At 42.0% G+C, this 12,485-nt stretch overlaps 5 protein-coding genes across 6 annotated transcripts; 2 read left to right on the top strand and 3 right to left on the bottom strand.

Moving 5' to 3' along the window:
* Window positions 1-228: 228 nt before the first annotated feature.
* On the bottom strand, window positions 229-5,058 carry LOC145709117 (uncharacterized). The gene is made up of 11 exons (XM_081786800.1): window positions 4,803-5,058; window positions 4,435-4,758; window positions 2,662-2,728; window positions 2,432-2,619; window positions 2,382-2,397; window positions 1,447-2,275; window positions 1,218-1,404; window positions 1,100-1,175; window positions 874-1,058; window positions 719-833; window positions 229-646 (listed from the first exon to the last, which is right to left on the bottom strand). The coding sequence occupies exons 1-11, from the start codon at window positions 5,025-5,027 to the stop codon at window positions 378-380; spliced, it is 2,481 nt and encodes an 826-aa protein (XP_081642926.1). The 5' UTR covers window positions 5,028-5,058; the 3' UTR covers window positions 229-377.
* LOC145706777 (uncharacterized) lies at window positions 2,855-4,421 on the top strand. Its single transcript, XM_081784217.1, has 7 exons — window positions 2,855-3,067; window positions 3,211-3,285; window positions 3,336-3,598; window positions 3,704-3,898; window positions 4,007-4,091; window positions 4,133-4,351; window positions 4,389-4,421. Exons 1-7 carry the CDS (start codon window positions 2,855-2,857, stop codon window positions 4,419-4,421), a joined length of 1,083 nt encoding a protein of 360 aa, XP_081640343.1.
* Window positions 5,059-5,945: 887 nt separating the features above from the next.
* LOC145706967 (uncharacterized) lies at window positions 5,946-7,767 on the bottom strand. 2 transcript variants are annotated; one of them, XM_081784432.1, is made up of 6 exons: window positions 7,450-7,767; window positions 7,292-7,348; window positions 7,052-7,253; window positions 6,772-7,008; window positions 6,506-6,730; window positions 5,946-6,453 (listed from the first exon to the last, which is right to left on the bottom strand). In XM_081784432.1, the coding sequence occupies exons 1-6, from the start codon at window positions 7,754-7,756 to the stop codon at window positions 6,276-6,278; spliced, it is 1,206 nt and encodes a 401-aa protein (XP_081640558.1). In that variant the 5' UTR covers window positions 7,757-7,767; the 3' UTR covers window positions 5,946-6,275. The 2 variants fall into 2 exon arrangements, with proteins under 2 accessions (XP_081640558.1, XP_081640559.1); XM_081784433.1 differs by having other exon boundaries at window positions 7,588-7,767.
* Window positions 7,768-7,800: 33 nt separating this feature from the next.
* Window positions 7,801-10,553, bottom strand: LOC145707383 (KIF-binding protein-like). Its single transcript, XM_081784903.1, has 6 exons — window positions 10,382-10,553; window positions 9,829-10,088; window positions 9,444-9,786; window positions 8,939-9,276; window positions 8,238-8,776; window positions 7,801-8,191 (listed from the first exon to the last, which is right to left on the bottom strand). The coding sequence occupies exons 1-6, from the start codon at window positions 10,413-10,415 to the stop codon at window positions 8,008-8,010; spliced, it is 1,698 nt and encodes a 565-aa protein (XP_081641029.1). The 5' UTR covers window positions 10,416-10,553; the 3' UTR covers window positions 7,801-8,007.
* LOC145709116 (lysosomal acid lipase/cholesteryl ester hydrolase-like) lies at window positions 10,512-12,467 on the top strand. Its single transcript, XM_081786799.1, has 8 exons — window positions 10,512-10,733; window positions 10,800-10,884; window positions 10,994-11,163; window positions 11,205-11,333; window positions 11,530-11,674; window positions 11,717-12,000; window positions 12,042-12,216; window positions 12,257-12,467. The coding sequence occupies exons 2-8, from the start codon at window positions 10,817-10,819 to the stop codon at window positions 12,465-12,467; spliced, it is 1,182 nt and encodes a 393-aa protein (XP_081642925.1). The 5' UTR covers window positions 10,512-10,733; window positions 10,800-10,816.
* The last annotated feature ends 18 nt before the right edge of the window (window positions 12,468-12,485 follow it).

Below are 12,485 nucleotides of genomic sequence, written 5' to 3'. Positions count from 1 at the left end.
GACAATACTACTCAGGCTGGCCCAAGTGCTCTGTCACTAGAATTTTCTTCTTGATCGTGATAAGAAAATAACTCTCACTTTTTACAATCTTATTTGTAACAAATAAAGGCAGATCCTGCGAGTTCATTATTTCCAGCAAGGAAGGAATCAAAGTAAGCGCAAGTAACTGAGTGAACTCTAGTCACCGGCGCTCAATAATCTTTCAGTCAACATATTTTTGAACATCTTTATCTTTTTATTTATATAAATATTTTCATTATCATACAGGAATATACAGGTAGGTTACATGTAGCCTGCATTGGTAGCGAAATTTTGAACAGGATGTCATTGAGCAGTATTTTGTTTTAATGGCAATAAATATTTTTGGCTGTGTACATTTAATCAAACTTCTGTTGCTTCAGTGAACTGTAATTTTGCATTGTCAGATTTGGATCCTCTTTCAGTTTCCACGAGCTTTCATCCTCGCGGCTTCGTAGATTATAATAAATTTCTTGGCAGTCCTCGAGGAACAGACGGCCGATAAAATCTTCCATTGGTCCTTTGGCGTTGTCCAGTTCGGTATTGAAAGTTTGTTCCTGAAATTCTAGCCACTTGCCACGCACGAAGTCTACTCTCTGCTTTACGTTGTTTATCGTGTCATCTCTATTTTTTGGTTTTTGGAGTGTAAACTAGAGTTCATGAATACACGCTGCAGATTGATGATAAAACCAGTTCCTATATTCCGTGAACGAGTTAATGCTTTTGCTCAAATACAAAAATAGATTCAGGTAGCCATTTAGTTCCTTCAAATGAGCAATTGGGTTAGCCGCAGAAGACAAAGCATCCATTATTTTCTAAATTTCCTTCAAATACGCATTTTTCAATTAATCTTACGTTAGTGGCATCAAAGAGTATACGACTCAGTGCATCATAGAAATATGAATGCTCAATCTCATCGCAGCCAATGTCGTTTAACTCGGTAAACCATATTTGATCAAATATAGCCGTCTCAGCATATTGAAGCGCCCGTATAACGTCATCCATAGTATTCCACCTGCCATTGTCCCAGGCGAAAAGGGCTATCAGTTTTAATGAATTTGGAATATGGCCGCTCAAGTACCTTGAACCATATCTTCAAACGTGCAGGCATGGAGAGCATGGAGCTTAGAAATATTTCTATATTGCTCAATAAGCTCCTAAATTAAAAGTTTGTAAGAGGTTAAAAGGCCATTCAAAACCTTATTCTTGACTTCATTCCAGAAACTTCGAAGAAATTCTGTTTTGCCATTTTCGTCCAAAAATGCCGCAAACTTTAGTTGCCGTTTCGTTTGTAGATCATATGTCAAAGAATCGATAAAATGATTCTTATAAAATCTCGTTTTCTCATTTCTGCAGTTGCCTTGGAGCCAAGCGTCAAACTGCTGGCTTAATAATGAAGATAATTTCAAACAGTTCTTCTACAGTTACCTGTACTCTAGCTCTGTAGAGGTGAGGTTGCTTGAGACAACATTGACTTCGTCGACATCCATGTCACTTTCTTCTGTCGCAACTTCCAACGCTGGAATATCAAGTGGCGACGCTTCCGTATTGCTGAAGGCGGGAACGTGGTGCATAACATTAACACTGTATGGATCATCAACTGGCTCAGACCAATCTGGCACTGGCGGCGACTTCCGATTAGCTTCACTAGCTCGCTGAGCCTGCTGTTCGTCATGATGCTTCACAGCACTGTCAAGGGCAGGGGCTAGCTCGTCAGTGATAACAGTACCCCCATCTTTCTGGTAAACCAATATATAGGCTGACGAGCTACCGGAGGCACCACCAAAGCTTTCTTTCTCGATGTCGAAAAACTCAACTTTCTTAACATCATTATCGTTGATCCGCCACCATGATTCGCCTTTTAGAATGTAAACCCAGTAATGACCAGCGCCTGCTTGTCCCTGGTGAACAATCACACCCGATAAAAAGAATCTCTCTTGCTGCAACGAACTTTTCGTGTAAAGATTTCTTCTTTGAGAGCGCAATTCAGTGGCTGTTTCAGAAAGCTTCTGATTTTCCGATTTAATAAAGTCGTTCCATTTGGTGAGCACAGCCTTGGTAGCCTTCATATCAGAGAGACTGATATCAGCGGGCAACGTTTCTGAGCTTTCCGTCGCAGCACACATGTCGATCACAGTTTGCAGCGTACGGTTGACATTCATATCTCCTCTTTTTGTGAGAGCTGCTTTTGAATTACTTATCGTGAGAAGTTTTTCCTCGATAGACTGATGTTCGTTGTGGAGTTTTCTAGCCAAGTCTTGTAAGGGTAATTAAAGATAGTTTTAAAATTGTTCGAAAATATCTATTTCTTCTTTTGGAATTGTCAGTCGCCTCTCGCGAATCACGATGATCACTTATTCAGCCGCAGTCTAGCCTCTCCTGCTTCTTAGACATACGATAAATAAATCATTACCCTGTCTTGGTTGCAGCTCAAGTACCTATCCATGAAAATTTCTTCTTTAAACTCAAGTCGTTCATTCGATTTTTGAGGGACTTGTAGTTGCCGGTTGTACTCGAAGCGGTTTAAGTTTAGGAAAAGCACCTGGGGAAGAGTCTTGATCCACGTCTCCTTGTTGATTTCAATTCCATTCAAGGCGTTTTCTAAAGGGCAAGTTGTAACCTTATAAAATATACAGCACGTACCTAGGTTCCCCTTTTGGTGAACATGAATATTAAAATGTGGACCAAAATCCTCGTTGCTCGAAAATGACTAAACGGAAGACTCTATTAATTCTGCAGTGCGGACATGATTTAAATGATTCAATCTTTAGTCAATCTTTCAGAAGTACATAGTACCATATAAAGCGTTTTTTCCAATTTATCAGTCTCCACAAAGATGGCGGAAAATGAAGAGCTCGAGTTGCCTGAGTGCGAAGATGAGTTTGAAATGGAAATGGATCCGCAAAGAGAACACGAAGTTTTATCAGAGGAACGTCTCCATAAGTGGAAAGAGCACATACAGCCCCCAGAGAATCTACTCGGATGGAGGTCTCGATACAAGAAACCGGATCGCGATCCTATCACCAAAATACAGTGTGATCCAATTCAAGCACATCAGAAGCGGTTCGAAAGAGAGAAATTTCTAACCTCTATAAACTCAGATTTTTTGTTTTATTTATGTGAAACTATCAATAATATCAACGATATTATAGAAAAATCATTTTTCAAAAATGTGAAAAACCGTGAAAAAAGGACATATTAGAGCTGGAGCTTCCCACCCCGTATGAGGACAAAGATGCATTCAAACCATTTGAGCAGAATATAAAGGTTTGGGATTTAAGGAAAAGCATAAAAAAGTTGGAATGATTATTTTGTAGAAACAGCAAAACATGTCGACAAACGGATGCATCTATACTGCCGCCATCATGTTAGATAAAAATTCTGAAGATAGACAAAAAGAGCTCTGTGAAATCATGAAAGAGTTCATACAACAAGTGAGAGAAGAGCTTCATTTTGTAAAGGCCGATGTGGCAGAGGCCCGTCAAGAAATTGCTAATATTTCTGCGGCACTCCTCGAAGGCGAGGAAGAGGAAGCGGAAGGAGAAGGTCTAGGAGAGGTTTCCGATCAAGTTGGTGCAGGGTAAGCAAAAAGTATAGCCTATACTGTAAATGCGACAGTGCCCCACAATAAGTCGCACTCGTCGCAATCCTTGTGATCCAAGAAAACTATTTATGAATTTCGAAGGGTGGAAGTAAATGGTGCAGCTGCGGCGAACCAGATACCGACGCTGCCTGACGCTCCGAGTGGAATGTCTTCTGAATACCTTCAATTCAAGAAACAAGCGGAAACACAACTTGCTGCCATGGAGCCAAGCATGAGAATGCAAACTGATCAGAATTACTTGACGGCAGTTTCTCAGGCAACTGATGATGCATCAAGGTGCGATATTAAACTAACTTCTCATATGGAAGTATTCATATGAATTAACCATGTCATATTTATTCCCATGAAGTTGACTCATATTCATGGGAATAAATATCTATTAAGACAAAAACTCGAGGAAGACTACAAGACCTACTTCATGCAAGAATATAATTACTACAAAGCCTACTATGATCAAGAGCTAGCGAAGGTATAGCCCGTCTATGAATGTGTAACTAGCAATTAGCTCAGCTAAGTGGTGCTCCAGTAGCGGCTGCACCACTGACGCAGGCGATGATGGGAGTTCCGCAGCAAATAGCTGCTCCAGTTGCGCCTGTGACACAAGGTTCTCTGGCTACTGAAACTCAAGAAGTAACCCCAGTTACACCGATCAAAGTTAAACCAGCTAAGGATGAGACACAAGTAGAAGAAGAAAATCCTGAAGATGGCCAGGAAGAAAATTCTCCAGAGGTATTATCAAGCTCGAGGTGAATCAATTATTTTGTAGGACGAGGAACCGTCCGCTGAGCCAACAGAATAATGTATATAATTACCTGATCCTTACTATCTTTGCCTGTGACAGTGAGTGTCCCCGAATAAATTGAAGTCAACGCGCTTATGTCCTCATTTTCGTTGCCGTTCTTGAACTCTTTCTCGCAAATTTCGATGCATTTCCCAAGAAATTCAGCAGCATCCTGTTGCGATGACATCGGCATCATCTTACGATAAAGAAGGACTTCGTCAATCGGGTCCACCCAAGAGTACTTCGACAAATGAAGTAAGGCTAACGTTTTTTGTAAGGCAAAGAACTCTTCCGACGGGGATGAGGAGTTGTAGTGAGATATTGCTTCCCGAAGGCTCGGAATGTTGTACATTATCTGAAACATGACCCTTCACGCTGTGAAACTTTGAATTTAACTACCTGGAGAACGCAATTAAACCAGCAGCTACTCCCAACATTACGCATTCCAGCAGGCATGTCTGGATCTCTTTCGGGATTTGCCAACTGCGGAGCTCGATCAGACTCTAGCGAGCGCTTTTCTGGGTTTTGATGGGCTTCGTGAGTCTGCATAGATTCGGCAATCGCCCTTTGAAAGTCTTTTTCCTCTGCGCTCAATTCGTTATTTTGTCCATCTTGAAGAGACATTTGGAGTGCTTTTTGGAGATCCTCATCATCATTGCCTGCATAAAGGGTACATTACGTTAACACCAAATTAATAAAAATGAAAAGAATCATATTTACGAGTATAATGTAATTCGGCCTATTCCTAAAATATCCATAGGAGCAGAACTCGGCAAAGCAGGTAAAGCAGTTGTGGCAGGAGTTTTCAGCAGCTGGTCCAGTGGACTGTCATCTGTTGCCACTAGATCTGACGGCGAGTTCGTTCGATTACGGCTCCTATTTTTCTCTTCCAATGAGCTCATCAAAATCTGCTTATGTGGTTTTCGCATTTACCCGGACAATCCTGTTCTGGATGAGACAACTCCAGACAATTTACAGCCAGTCGAATCAGTTCACGAGCTCTCGTGATTGTAAATTGGTATTTTTCAGGTGAAACGACGTAATCTGAGTGCCCGGGTAAGTGCGAAGCCCACCTTGGTATTTTGCTCTGCGCTGAAAGTTCCACTACCCGTGTCATAAATCGGCACTACATCACTAGCCGGGTAATTATCCTCATCCATTCTTAAAAACTCAAATTTGCCTAAGTCCGTAACAAATACCACTGTCAAAAGTTAAGAAGAACTATCAGATGGTCTCTTGTACGAAGTCGGAAACGATCCTTGGCAGGAAACTGATGTCTTCTTCATAGAAATAAGCTTATCGCAGCATTTTGCCAGGTCATCTATATAGGTTAAATGACCATGTTATCTAGTTTTGCACACATTTATAAATTTCCTAGACCTGCTTTGCTTTAACCATTTCCCTATTGCGTTTTGACATTTTTTCTGATCATGCCTGTAGCGCTCCATGCAACTAAAATGTAGATAAAAGACCGTTACAAGAATGAGGAAGAGTGTGCAGCTTACTCTTGAATAATGCAGGCATATTTTTGACAATAAGGTCTTGACATTCTGGAAACTTTTTATTCATTGATTTCAGTTTCGAAATGAAAGAGTTCAAGGCAAGCATTTGAGATGGAACAAAATCTTTACGGGATATTTCGAGAAGTTTTAAGTTAATACGGAAAAAAGGTAAATGTTGAAGATGTGGTGCATTAATCTTGGCTACAAGGATACAACGAGACTGTTCAGGTATTTGAGAAAGTAAGGATCGCAGGCGAGATGAGAGCATTTTTCAATAAGTGTTATAACTTTTAAGGGCATTTTTAGCTTATTCTATATCAATATTGGATATAAAATTGCGAATATTAATAAGTTTAAAAATTTTAAAGCTTCAATTGAAAAGCATGAGAAGAACGAGCATAAGAGGGATTGTCGCTTGGAAAGCTGCTTGCGAATCGCGACCGGTCTCTATGTTATTTTTGTCGGGCATGGAGAGGAGACCCCAAGAGTTGCAAGACTCAGTATCGCACATGTTACACATGTAAATATCACACTCGTCGGCGTATTTCCTAAATTGCGGAGTATAGGACATTGAACTAAAATAAAGGACGAAATACTCACACATCAGAGCCAGGAATTGGAGTTGGGCAGTACGCGTCGCACACGTTCTGGCGGTTGGGCGGAACGCATGCACGCCGAGTGAATGATTTGCCTTCCCACTTCTTCAACGTATTCGGATCAGTGTTGTTTGGGTCAATTGCTGGCATTGCCTCGCTCACTACAGGAAACACTCGTCCAACAGTAACGACACAGACGGAGCCTTCTTGTGGGCACTTCGTTCGGAAACTAGAAAACAGATAAGAGAAGAATGAAAAGAAGTTACGTACGCGTTTGTAGAGGAGGCGCCGTATTTATCGTCCATATCGTCGCAAATGGGGTTGCTCCCGCCGATAGAAGAGCACTCGTAGCATGAGTCCGTCTTTAGATCTGGGTACTTGTTATAAGCATATTCCCGGTACATCGTTGGCTGCGAGTGCCAGTAGCTATGTTGATAACCCCCATAGTTATAGTAAGGTCCGTATCCATAACCGCCATACATAGGAGACATCAAAGAGTAAGGATTACTAGGTTCGCAATTTAATGGATGTAGGATAGTCGTAATCCTACCTCAGCATGGAGAGCTGACCGATGCCTTTGCCAAGCTTGTATCCCAAGTACGCACCTCCTGCAACCATCAAAGGGGTTTTGACCTTGCTAAACATAGATTTCTTCTTTGCGGATTGCTGAAGACCGTAGTAATTGGGGTTTTTGTAGGACTTAAGCGTGCTGGAACTGACGGGAGGGCTGGTTCTACTCCACGAGGTACCACCTGATAGTGTTTATAAAGACTCTCATAATTAATCATACCTGCATAAGACGTCGGACCTTTGTAAGTTTGTCGACTGTTCCAGCTGCCCGATTGTCCTTAAATCCACAATGGTTATCAAGGATACTACCAGGCGTTACCGCACACGATTTTATTAAATTAATAAAATGCTTTCACAGCGCGCTAACCCCATAGTCACCTGCTAAAGGTACGCCGCCGTATCCAGAGTTTCCATACTTATTTTTGTATGAGTTAGATCCACTGTACGAATCTCTAGGCTTTGTATACGACGTGCCATGATTTTGCTTATTATTATAATATGTAGGATTTGACGTACCACCATAGTTTTTGTTCGAATAACTTGTTGACTGTCTGTTATATGAAGTGGGTTTGTTGTATCGACTGCTTGTGCGGCTGCTTGTGCGGCCACTTCCCCGGCTACCTCCTCCTCGACGAGAGTTTGTCTCTGGCAATATTGCGAGCAATATTGCGATGTGTAACAACATTCTAAAAGACCAATTCTAAGCACTTATTTAATTACAAATGGTGAATGAAGGTTATAATAAATAAAGCGGGATCAGGGTTCGAAAAATGAGTCTCCGAGCTGCCTCTTTATCGGTGATTCATCCTCATGGAGACACTCACGCTGTCTCAGTTATCGAGAAGAGACAACGCGGAGACTCATTTTTTCGAAGCCTGAGCGGGATTGCAAATTGAAGCATTTGTGACTCTGAAGGAATGTCTCTGACTGAAACTTTTAATTAAGCTGCTGAAGTTTTTGTGGCATCAATGCGTCCATTTCAATCACGAGGTCATATTCATCCGGAATTTCGTCTTTCGCTGAAGGATCTTGCTCGCAGAACATCAAAATCGTTTTATATGCTTGCCAACTTTTCTTGGTCCAATCGACGCGATCGCTCATCACTGGCGAAATCATTTTTCTGAATGATTTCATGTCTTACTCACTGTGAAGATTATGGAACGCACCCGTAAAGTCTAGCAACATGAAAGTGCGCCATCAAAACAGGACGAACAAGAATCTTCTCGAATCGCTTCGGTAATTTTTTATCTGCTTCGCGACACGAGTCGATGAATCCTGTGAAGAACTTGATCCCCGAGTTTGCAAGAACATTGATTTTCTTGATTTGGTGAACTGTTGGAACTTCATCGTTGTTTGCGATGGCCATCTTGAGCTCCGTCATTTCGGAGTAGACTTCGCCGATTTCGTACTGAAGCTGACGGACGACTTGCAAATAGTATTGAGGATTGAGTCCAGCCACCAAAGGTGTAAGCAAGTCAATTCGCCGTTTGTGCATTTTGCATCTTCTTTCGAAATTGGTGTCGAATTCCGCTAGATTCTTCCACGACTTTGAAAGATCCTGCGATATCTCTACGTGATCCATAACGTAACCGTCGAATTTGAAAAATTCCAGTGACTTCTCGCACAGCTTCTGAGTAAGCTTGTGTATCTTGTTCGCTTCGGGCAGGACATGGACTGCCTTGGAAGGTATATTCTGGCATTCGTCCTGAAAATTGGCTGATTCGAAAATCAATAAAATGATCGCTTGGGGATCTATCCCCAGAAGAACAGAGAATGATCGCGCAAATTATTGATAAATTGATAATAGAGCTGTCCGAATAGACTGTGAAAATATTTCTGAAAAAATTAAATGTTGTTTTGTCAATACCTCATATTTGCTAAACCTCTCCAAATCAAACTTTATCGCTGACTGCTGCGGTTGCGCATCTTCTATGGCTTCTAGCTCAGCTGCTACACTTCTCATTGCCAGTTTCTTAGATGACCATTCCAAAAAAGCGACGCAGTATTTTATCCAGCATCTTTTAATGTCATTACGAGTTTCCTCAATTTTCCGGCCGAACTCGCCATCATCGCTTGATACAGTATCAACTTGCGCGAAGATTCTGTTTGCGGCGAGAAGACACGTTTTCGCCGACAGGTAGTCGTCCGTCGTCAGATAGTATTGACCAAGACATGCTGCGTGGAGCGAAAACTGCTGGAAATCCTCTTGTCTCTGCGTTCAATTCAACCTTCACTGCAAGTAAATCTTTCCTTAACAGCACTGCCTCGAAAGTAAGTGCAATCAATACTGAACATCAAATATGTAAAAGAAGTGAGCTCGTGATAGCGCCGCAATTTAATTTCGGCACGCAGTCTTGGATTTGAACGCCGACCTTTCGAGCTAATTGTCCTCAGCTGACGATGGAGGCATCTTCCGCAGTAGTCCGACGATTCGCCAACTTTGCCTAAATTTTGGCAGGTTTGTGATAGGTAGAAGAGAGTGTGCGTGTAGACCTCTTCGAAGGCGTCTTTTCTACCGTCTGCTGTGTTTCGCTCATTGCCAGGCTTGAGTATTTCCCAGCTGTCCCAGATGCTGCTCAGAGGAATCGATTTCTCGCCGATTTCTTCGTAAACTTTCTCTCCTTGTTTCAATAGCGCATACGAACTCGAGTACTCTTCTCTCTCGCAATAGATTATCGCCAGATCATTCGTCGCCTTCATGAAAATAGCCAACGCCTAGAAAATAATCTTTCTATAGTCGTCGAGGACCGTACTCACCCGGTTGTCAAAGAGGTTGGCTTCTAGCGTGCGAAGACTCTTTTGCAGAGACTGGACCGCACTGGGTCTGTCTTCACTCGTGTAATGGATCTTTCCGATGAAGTGCTCCAGCGACGCTTTCATGATGATTCCCTCGTCGGAGAGTTCTTCCTCCAAGCTAGCATGAATCTTCTCCAATTTTTTCAAAGCAGCATATTGATTTTCGAACGGCTTTTCCTCCGGCGACGATTTCTCATGAATTTTCCAGGCCTCCACATATTCTGCATTTGAGGTTTAATTTTTTTTTTTTATTAAAAACGATTTCCAAGACAAACTTTAACTTATTTAATTGTTAAAATTTAATGATGCCAAATTTTCAAAATCGAAGAGATTTTACATTGTTAACATTCGGCTCTAGAATTGTTTTCTTTTGTTAAAAATTTTTAGCTATATAAGCGACGCGCAGGGGCAAGTTGACAAACATCAATGGCAACAGGTAAGTGGAGCTACGCCGATTTTTAAGAATTAGATTGGAATTTAAAAAACGAAAAATACGGAAAATACTGAACCGAACCTGAGTAGACAGTTTCGCGCAGTGAGTCCTCCATTACAAGATCGACTGTTCTAGAGTGCGGTTTTCTGATTTATCCTATCGTTATTATTCGAGTTTTTTAACGTTGGATGAGTAAGACGCTTTTCAGACTGTGGTCGACAGACAGGCTCTCTTTGAACGCGGTGAGTGGTTTGGTCCGTCGCAGAATGTGAGTGGGCGGTCGCGGCGAGCCAAAGATCCAAGAGCAAGGCCCATTCTCGCGCTACTACCATTTATGGGCGAAACGAAATGCTATGCAACTGATGTCAATTGTTCATAATCCCTGAGCTAATATTTATTTAATAATTATTTCTCGTATCGGCTTCTGATCCAGGTATTTGTGATTCTAAGGTACAATTTGTATTCTTCAGAACTTAGCTTGATATTAATTTATCCACAGACATAATTTTTACAGGGATGGAAAACGATATCCCGCTAGAAGCAACATTGGACGTGCCTGACATTGTTCGCTACAACGGATTCAGTTTAGGGTTGAGATTTACTGATTTGTTCAAAGCAACAGGGCCTGAAAGGTGCTGAACTCGTAGACAAGAATCGCTTTTGTCTTCCAAAGATTTCAATCCTAGGCCTCAGCTGCGAAGAACTAACCGTGACGACCATTGATGGCTTCATCCTACAAGTCTTTCGCGTCCGCGACCTCGATCACATGACGAATAAAACAGTCAGAGAGCCAGTTCTGCTCCAGCACGGACTACTCGGCTGCGCTTCTCATTGGGTCTCCAATGGCCCTCATGATTCTCTCGGTAAAATAATTAATCCTTCACCGCATCGAAGGAATATTTAGCATTTATACTGGCGAAAGATGGCCTCGATGTTTACTTGGCGAATTCGCGCGGGAACAAGTACAGTAGGAACCATGTCTCGCTCAAGCACAATGATCAAGAATTCTGGCGCTGGAGTTGGCAAGAAAAAGGCATGGGTTAGTTCGCGTTCTTTGTGCTTATAGTAGGTGTATTCCTGCGGAATACTTTTCTGTGCGGCTGAGGAAGATAATTTCTTGGTCGTCACTATTGGCAATAGTCTATTGCCAATTGAGAGCAAGAAATCTACTAGAGGATTGCATTAATACGAAACTATTAAAAAGTGAGATTAGTCGATCCATTTGAGAGCCAAATATGATGTGCCTGCCACGGTCGATGCAGTCCTGAAAACATCTAATCACCCGAATCTTTTCTACGTTGGGCACAGTCAGGGGACGCTCATCATGTTCGCATACTTGTCCGAAGCTCCAAGAGAAGAACGTCGGAAGATCAGGTACTCAAATTTACTCTTAACCCCAAAATAATCCCGGCTTAGATCATTCTTTGCTCTTGCTCCGATTACAAGACTGAAACACTTGACGAGTCCAATCAAACACTTAGCTGGTTTAGCAGACATTGCAGAAACGGGACAGAGCCTGATAGGAGGCCAAGAAGTCTTGCCCAACACAAAGATCGGTCGCTGGCTCAATACTCAAATGCACAAAATGCTGCGAAAGACGCCCCTTATAACGATTGAAGATCAAGCCAATAGCTTCATGGGACTCATCACTGGCTTCAATCCATCTCACTACTTCAGAAAATACCTTCCAGTTTATACAGGTAAACTTAACGACTTTGAATTTTCTAGAACATGTTTTTAGCACACACACCTTCTGGCACTTCACTTCAAAATCTTATCCATTTCTGCCAGTTGATAAAATCACAGAGGATGCAAAAGTATGATCACAAAGCCGCCAATATCAACAACTACCTCTCCGAGTCGCCACCAGTTTTTGACTTGACGGAAGTCCATGTGCCCGTTATTCTCTACTACGCGTAAGTTCTTTTGCCCGAGAAAAACTGATTGGCGTTTCAGATCTGATGATAACTTGTCAGACGTAGAGGACGTGAACTGGGCTTCATCGCAGCTACCAAATGTCGTGGAAGAGCACCTCCTAGACGGGTGGGACCATCTGGACTTTATCTGGGGGACGCGCGCTCCGGCCTACCTTTATTCAGAAATTCTCTCTTTCATTAATTCCGTATCTTCAACTCCAGCTCATTCTAAAAGTTCCACTGAATGCTAATGATAAATACCAACAATT

Source organism: Oikopleura dioica, chromosome XSR (genome assembly GCF_907165135.1).
Source record: "Oikopleura dioica chromosome XSR, OKI2018_I68_1.0, whole genome shotgun sequence".
Taxonomy (NCBI): domain Eukaryota; kingdom Metazoa; phylum Chordata; class Appendicularia; order Copelata; family Oikopleuridae; genus Oikopleura; species Oikopleura dioica.
The sequence above is the reverse complement of the archived record's forward strand: the minus strand, read 5'-3'. Positions and strand labels throughout refer to the sequence as shown.

Excerpts from the sequence above, each read along its gene's own strand:
- LOC145709116 (XM_081786799.1), top strand. The coding sequence starts at position 10,817 with ATGGAAAACGATATCCCGCTAGAAGCAACATTGGACGTGCCTGACATT. Across the intron at positions 10,885-10,993 it reads GTTCGCTACAACGGATTCAG|CTGCGAAGAACTAACCGTGA; the intron begins TTTAGGGTTGAG and ends CCTAGGCCTCAG. Across the intron at positions 12,001-12,041 it reads ATACCTTCCAGTTTATACAG|CACACACACCTTCTGGCACT; the intron begins GTAAACTTAACG and ends ACATGTTTTTAG.
- LOC145706967 (XM_081784432.1), bottom strand. The coding sequence starts at position 7,756 with ATGTTGTTACACATCGCAATATTGCTCGCAATATTGCCAGAGACAAAC. Across the intron at positions 7,349-7,449 it reads CGGCGGCGTACCTTTAGCAG|GACAATCGGGCAGCTGGAAC; the intron begins GTGACTATGGGG and ends TGTGGATTTAAG. Across the intron at positions 7,254-7,291 it reads AGGTCCGACGTCTTATGCAG|GTGGTACCTCGTGGAGTAGA; the intron begins GTATGATTAATT and ends AAACACTATCAG.
- LOC145709117 (XM_081786800.1), bottom strand. The coding sequence starts at position 5,027 with ATGTCTCTTCAAGATGGACAAAATAACGAATTGAGCGCAGAGGAAAAA. Across the intron at positions 4,759-4,802 it reads GGTTTAATTGCGTTCTCCAG|ATAATGTACAACATTCCGAG; the intron begins GTAGTTAAATTC and ends GTCATGTTTCAG. Across the intron at positions 834-873 it reads TACTCTTTGATGCCACTAAC|AAAATAATGGATGCTTTGTC; the intron begins GTAAGATTAATT and ends AAGGAAATTTAG.
- LOC145707383 (XM_081784903.1), bottom strand. The coding sequence starts at position 10,415 with ATGGAGGACTCACTGCGCGAAACTGTCTACTCAG. Across the intron at positions 9,787-9,828 it reads CCAACCTCTTTGACAACCGG|GCGTTGGCTATTTTCATGAA; the intron begins GTGAGTACGGTC and ends ATTATTTTCTAG. Across the intron at positions 9,277-9,443 it reads GAGGACAATTAGCTCGAAAG|AGGATTTCCAGCAGTTTTCG; the intron begins GTCGGCGTTCAA and ends CGCAGAGACAAG.
- LOC145706777 (XM_081784217.1), top strand. The coding sequence starts at position 2,855 with ATGGCGGAAAATGAAGAGCTCGAGTTGCCTGAGTGCGAAGATGAGTTT. Across the intron at positions 3,286-3,335 it reads CATTTGAGCAGAATATAAAG|AAACAGCAAAACATGTCGAC; the intron begins GTTTGGGATTTA and ends ATTATTTTGTAG. Across the intron at positions 3,599-3,703 it reads TCCGATCAAGTTGGTGCAGG|GGTGGAAGTAAATGGTGCAG; the intron begins GTAAGCAAAAAG and ends TGAATTTCGAAG.